Here is a 7,036-nt window from a genome sequence, read left to right on the forward strand (position 1 = left end):
TATTTTTGAAATAATTGAATGAATGCTCTACAAATCAAAAACCGATTCACAAGTCCCTATTACATAATCAGCGATTTTATCAAGTCTCCTATATATGTTCTTTATCAGTTTTCTTGATTATAAGATGTCAATAATATGGAAATATTTTTAACATAACAGAATATTTAATTACATCAGTGTCCCATAAACGCACAAGTCATTTAATGATGTTTATATTGGCCATTTCCATTGGTTGGCAAGAGGCTCTTCCACTAAAGCCTCCCATGGTTTCCACTGCACCATTTTTCTTGCCAGACTTAGTTCATTTTCAGCCTGAAGAATCACCTCTTCTACTTGGCCTCCGTGAAGTTGCTCTTCTAATTTTTTAACATCTGGTTCTGCTTTAACCATACTCAACTTCTCAGTTGTAATCTGTTCTGTATACTTTCTGTATGCTGCATTTTTAGGGATTTGTCCAAGAACATCAAGAATCTTTGCATACAATATTTTTAGCCTCTCGTGTGGACTCTCACATACAGCCAGTCCCACAAGGCCAGTGGTCTTCTTCAGCAAGCCCACCACGACAGCCATATGGTAATTCTGTGTTTAATTTTTTGAGGAACCGCCATACTGTTCTCCACCGCAGCCACGCCATGTCACCTTCCCGGCGGCAGTGCACGAGGGTTCCAGTCTCTCCGCGTCCTCCTCGGCATTTGTTTTCTGTTTTTTTGTTGTCGTTTAACCATCCTAACGGGTGCGAGGTTAGGGCATCTCCTTTTAGCATGGGTCTTTCCGGTGCTGCGTGGAGAGCAGGGTTGGCAGGTGGGCACTGGTGCAGAGCTCTGGGGAGATTACGGTGGCTCGGGGCAGACAGGAGCCACGGGGTGGGGAGTGAGGAGAAGTGGATCCGATCCACTTTGAAGGTAGAGAAAGTGTGGGGCGCAAGAGAGCAGAGTGAGGTGTCTTGGAGTTGGTCCCGAGGCCAGAGCAGGAGGGAGACGGCCGCCCGCTCTGCCCCCGAGCCCTCTCCAGCTCCCATCAGTAGGGACCCCCTTCCTGCTGTGTGCTGTTCACCCCACCCTCCAGAACAGCGGCTGGCACCACAGCTGGCTCTGGAGATGGTGCTGGGCGAGGGAGGGGAGGCCTGGTTCCTGAGGACGGTGGCCTGGGCCCCGTCATCCCGCTGCCCCATCTGTGTCCCCAGCCCCAGTACCAACATAGGCACGGCTGGCAGATGCTGGGAGGGGCTCTCCGATCCAGGGCTTGGCGGGGCTTCCCACCCTGTCGGTGGCTGCCTGGCGTCCAGCTGGCTGGAAGGAAGGGGGAGGAACGGCAGCATCTGACCACGTGGCCAGAGGGGCTCGTGGCACAGGTGCATCCAGGGTTGAGGCCAGCCCCGGGCCTCTCCAGCCTCTCCGAGAGCTTCCACGGGCCACTGAGCACCTGGGCTGTGGGCAGCAGGGGCAGGACCCGGGGCGCCCACCGTGCTGGCCTCCAGAGGCTGGAGAAGAGCTGTATGGCCCCTAAGTGCCCTTCGGATAGGCCAGAGGTGGTCATGGCGCCCAGAGGGTGGAATCCTTCTGCGTTTCTAGATGTTCCAGGTGAGTGTTTCCCCGGAGGCTATGTTTTGGGGCAGCAGGAAGGGAGGCACCTGTGTCCACTCTCAGGCCGCGGGGGCGGGGGTGGAGGGCAGCAGCTGGAGGCTTGAGGTCCCGGAGGACCAGGGAAGAGGAACGTCCCTGGCGGGGACTCCCGGGTCTGGGACCCGGAATCTTCCCCCACAGCCTCACTTGGGGTGTCTGTGGCCCCCCAGGGACAGGGGTGGGAACCCTAGAGATGGACAAAGGAGGCCCACAACAGGCTGCCCGGAGGGAGTCTCCTGCAGGCCCCAGGAGGTGTGTTCTTCTCCAGGTTTGACCCAGGGGACAAAGGTTGAACACGAGTGAGCCTGAGTCTGGGCTGAGGCCCTCAGGATCTTTGGGGCCTCACAGAGTGGCTGACCTGGGCCCCGGGGGTCGGCTGGAACCTAAGACAAGGTGGGGCTGGGTGTTCTCACCCCAGCACACTTTATCAAAAGCATCTGTACTCACCTGGGCCCAGGGTGACCTAACCCGAACCTCGTCACTAATTTTGATCCTAACTCTAACCTTAACCTAAAACCTACCCTATCAGTAACCTCACCCATACAGAGTTCTGAGCCTCACCCTCACCTAACCCATCTGAAGCTCACCCACACTCTGACCCTGACCCTAATTCTAAAGCCCATCTCCGCCCTCTGGGGGGTGAGGGCATTCCCTCCCTCTCACTTCTGTGTTCTGATAAATTGGCAAATGCAGAATGAAGCAGACACAACCCAACAAGCACCCACGATCTCTACCCAGACCCAACACTGTCCACCTCTGCTGTGCTTACAGTTCTGTTTTTAGGCGATCGCGTCACCCTGGTGCGTTGCTCTGTGTCCCCTTCCTTCCCCCGTCGCTGAGGGCCCCACCCGGCCCCGCCCAGCTTGTCCTGAGGGGTTTCTGCTCATCCCTCAAGGGTTAAGGGCACCTCCCTCTTCCCTTCGCTGGGGCAGGTGAGGGTTTGGGGGTCGCTGGGGGATGCAGGAGGGAAGACACAGTTGGCGTGCATCCGCCCCACCAAGGGCTTGGGGCCATTGTCTCCCGGGTCCCTGCGTCCACCTCCTAAACCTAGAGCAGACCGAGCCTGGACCCGGGGAGGGGAGCAGGGGGAGGGGTTACCTCCGAGGCGTTGGCTGTGCTCCCGTAAGAGTCCCCCTTCTCTGCCCCGGGGGCCACGTCGATCAGGACGGCACTGTCCTCCTCCCGGGCCCGTCTGTGCAGCATCCTGCTCTTGCATCCCGCCAGGGCGAGGGCTGGGGTCGGGACGGGTGGGGTAGGAGGGGCACGTGGGGCCCGGTCCCTGTCTCACCGCACAGTCCACACTTCAGAGGGGAAGATGGGGCTTGGAGCAGGGCTGGGTCCGGCCTGGGAGCAGAGGAAGCCACCCTAGATTGGGCCCGGACTCCAGACCAGGGAGAGACGGAGCACAGGGCGGCTGGCCCCGCGGCCGTCTGTCTGTCCACCTGCCCAGGGAGTGCCCGCCTCCCCCTTCGCGTGGCAGGGCCTGGGAAGGCCTGAGGGTGGGCTCAGAGTGCAGAACCCCCCCCCACCTCCTCCTCGCCTGCAGGGGGAACAGACAACCCTTTAATAGAGACAGGGCCGCAGCTCCTCCTGGGGGATCCTGGGCCAGAGGGGAGGAGCGTCTGGCCATGTCGACCCTGCATCCTTCCTGCCGGCCTCTGGATCCCTCTGCGGGGAGGACGGACACCACCGTTGCAGCTGCCGGGTCGGCAGAGTGGGGCAGAGAGAGAGGGGAGGCCTGTGGCCGGGAGGGCTGCTGGTGGCTGGGAGGGTGCGAGGGTGGGAGGGCCGCAGGAGCTGGGGCGGCTGCCACTTAGTCCAGAGAACCCGAGGCCTGGAGGAGCGGACGGGAGCCTGCACCAGGCCCCAGATGCCCCTGAGCCAGTGAAAGTCCTCGGAGTTTCCAGTGGGCCGGCCATCCTGCTGTGGAGAGGAGGGAGGGCTGGGGCGGGGTCTTTGTCCGCGCTCTGAGCCGGGCGGACAGGGACCTACCGAGGCCGCCCCGCCCGCGAAGGCCCCGAAGTGAGCTGCTCTGCGGTGCGTCCAGCGGACAGGTGGGCGACCGCGGTTCCCCAGGGCTGGGGTGCCCTCCCCGAAGCCACACGGAGCACCTAGCCCTTCTCACCCCCCAGGGCCCGGAGCAGATGCCGCGCTAGGCCCGGGGGCCTGTGTGTGGAGCCCTGACGGGCCAGGTGTTTGCCCAGCCTCCCTGGGTCCATCTTCCCCCCTTCCTCTGGCGACCCATGCATGGCAGAACGGGCTCCCACCTGGCACAGCGGCTTCCGGAAGAGGCCTCTGAGGTCATGGCCAACCTCCCAGCACCAGCCTGGTCTGGAAGCCAAGTCTGGGTCAGCCCTGAGGGCAGAGAGCTGGGAGGGACCCTGTCCTCACGGCCCTGGCCCCATGGCCGTTCCCCTCGTGCCCTTGTCTGCCTGTGGAATTCCCTGAGTCTGACCCTTATCCTGGCTGGATCCTCTGACCCCGGCACCCCAGGACAGGACCAGGAGGCACACAGTCGAGGAGGAGGAATCCTGGCAGAGGGCAGCCTCAGGCTGACCCTGCGGGGCTTGCGGCAGGAGGGCTTGGCCAAGCTCCCCAGACTGGGCAGCTGGACACTCTCCTCTGGCTGCCGCTGTGAAGGACGGTCCCGGAAGAGGCCAACCCGCAGGGCCCCAGGCTCTCCGCTCTCGGTGGCACAGCAGGTCTGGTGGCCCCAGCACTGTCTGCTCAAGAAGAGCAGTGGCAGCTGGTTGCTGGAGGCAAGTGCACAGCTCAGCTGGAGCCCTCAGAGGGACACATGCGCATATAAAGGCACACACGCCCTGTGTATAATTTTTTACTTTTCACTTTATACAATGTATTACGGTTTGAAATTTTTTCAAGTTGCATTACTTTCGCAGTTAAAAAAAAAAAAATTAGGGCTTCCCTGGTGGCACAGTGGTTAAGAATCCGCCTGCCGATGCAGGGGACACAGGTTCGAGCCCTGGTCCGGGAAGATCCCACACGCCGTGCAGCAACTAAGCCCGTGCGCCACACCTACTGAGCCTGCGCTCTAGAGCCCGCATGCCACAACTACTGAGCCCACGTGCCACAGCTACTGAGCCTGCACGACTAGAGCCCGTGCTCCGCAACGAAGAGTAGCCCCTGCTCACCGCAACTAGAGAAAGCCCGTGAGCAGCAACCAAGACCCAAAGCAGCCAAAAATAAATAAACTAAATAAATTTATTAAAATAAACTTCTAAAAAATAGTCTATTAATAAAAAATAAAAATATATTATAAAAAACAATTTAAGCAAGCTACAATTAGCAGAGCTGTATTGCTGGGTCCCAGGTGCTAGGAAGGGCCCGGGCCCAGGAGCCGCTGCTATACTAGCTTTATTTGACCATAACTTTTAATATATGTTTATATAATATTCAGAAATACATTAGTTAAAAAAAGTAAAGCCTCCAACTACTGTGGCTTTGTGGCTTTGACACCAGACCTTTGTGTGGCTTAACCCAAAAGGTCTTCTTCCTCACCTCGTAAGAAGTAGGGAGGTGCTGGCACCTGGGTGGGTTCAGTGGCTCAGGGGTGTCAGGGCCAGAGCCCTTGCCTGTGGCTGCAGGATTGCTGTGGCAGGTCCAGCCCCCGAGTCCACATTTAAGGTACTATCACCTGCCCTTCTTCTCGGGAAAGCAGGTGTCATCAGCTAAGCACGAGTCTCAGGCCACCCCCGGCCACGAGGCAGTCTGCAAAGGTAAGAGATCCATCCAGGTGGTTTGGAACAAATGCACCTCATCCTTGGGGGTGGACACATTGCTGATCTGGGCGAAACCACTGAGGTGAGTGCCCACTGTAGTGACTGCCAGCTGGGAAGGACTCCGTCCTCCTGACACTTGCCTGCTCTGCACAGAGCCTGAGGGGTGGACCACGGATGTTCAAGGCTTCCTATGCCCGGACGAGCTACCTCGCTTGCACAGCATGCTCCCTGCCCCCAGGACCCTCCCCCTGCTTCCCCCAATCCTTCTCCTTGCACAAAGGGAGCATCCTCCTCCAGGCAGCCCCCCAGCCTGCTCACCAGCCATCTGCTGCCATCCTGCCTGCTTGTCTCTGGCTGCATAGGGCACTTCCATCCCCGCAGCCTCCACCCCGGTCCAGTGCGTCTGCACGCCTGTCCCCTGCCCCCCGTCCCCTCTCTCTCCTTCGGCCCCCCTGGGCCCTACCCTGACCCCCCGTCCCCCCCTGTTCTTCCTGCCAAGTGCCCCAAGCCCAGAGCTGGGGGTTTTAGGGCTCCTTCGCCCTCACCCCACCTCCTTCCAGGCTGCTCTGGCTACGGCTTCACTCTCTGCCCACCTCCCCACCTCTGCTGTCCCCTCTCAGGTCCCCGCCCCCTCCCCGAGTGCTGGTCTTCTCTCCAGGGTCACCCACTCCTCCCGTTAAATGACTCCTCAGTGAGCTTGTCCAAAACGCTCTTCTTTCTTCCAAAGCACGGGTCACTTTCCAACTACGTAACTGTCTTATTACGATTATTGTTTAATCTATAGCCACTGTATGTGAAGTTCACAAGGGCAGGAACTTAAAAACCTCTGTCGCGATGTCTCCCAAGTGCCCAAGAGAGGGGCTGGCACGGAGCAGGTGCCGAGTGCCTGCTGAGGGACGAAGGACAGATCCCCCACGGAAGCTGCCTCCTTCCCTTGGCATATCATCAGCATTGTCACCCTGATGGCCGTGCCTCGTCTTAGCTGGTGGGCCGCTGCAGGCCCCGGTGAGGCGGCTGGTCCTCACCACCCTCCATTCACGGGGTGCTCTCGGCAGGGACTCAGGCCTCACTTTATCCCCTTGTCCACTCCGTCCCTGTCTGTGGGAATCCTCCTACTCGGACGCATCCCTCTGTGATGGACGTGCAGTCCACGTGGCTGTGGCCTCCTGTGGTTTCCCAGCAAGGGCGCTGTGGGCTCCTCCCCACTGAGGAGCATTTACCGTAGCCGAACGCCCAGCCTGGACTCAGCCACCACTGTGCCCGGGGCCTGCGTGCAGTGCCCTGCCGGCCAGGAGGGGACAACTCCCTATGTGGACACCCCAGTCCGTGCCCCCTCTTCCCGCCATGGCAACCCCGCATTGTGAGCTGATCGGCTCCCTGCCCTGGTTTGCACACCTCTGATGGCAGCCCTGGCTGGCTGGCCCTCGGCTTCTCTGAGCTGCCTGATTGTCCTGGGCCCATGTTTCTACCTGGATCCTCCTTCCTCTGGTTTGCAGGAGTCCTTTACATCTAAGCGTTAGGCCCTTTGCCAGTTCTAAACTCTGAGCACACGTCTCTCCGTCTGCTCTCAGTGGTCTATTCATGGTGTTCTTTGCCCCACAGGAATTTTTACTTTATGTAAACTAACCCATCAAAACCTTGTCTTACGGCTGTGCTTCGGGGATTAAGAAGCTT

At 59.1% G+C, this 7,036-nt stretch overlaps 1 protein-coding gene across 1 annotated transcript; it reads right to left on the reverse strand.

Moving 5' to 3' along the window:
- Nucleotides 1–210: 210 nt before the first annotated feature.
- Nucleotides 211–570, reverse strand: LOC309809440 (NADH dehydrogenase [ubiquinone] 1 alpha subcomplex subunit 5-like; the record flags this gene model as incomplete). Its single annotated transcript, XM_082630501.1, has 1 exon — nucleotides 211–570. One exon carries the CDS (start codon nucleotides 568–570, stop codon nucleotides 211–213), a length of 360 nt encoding a protein of 119 aa, XP_082486627.1.
- Nucleotides 571–7,036: the final 6,466 nt, after the last annotated feature.

This window comes from Mesoplodon mirus (assembly GCF_964341445.2).
Source record: "Mesoplodon mirus genome assembly, chromosome: 8".
In the NCBI taxonomy this organism is placed as follows: Eukaryota; Metazoa; Chordata; class Mammalia; order Artiodactyla; family Ziphiidae; genus Mesoplodon; species Mesoplodon mirus.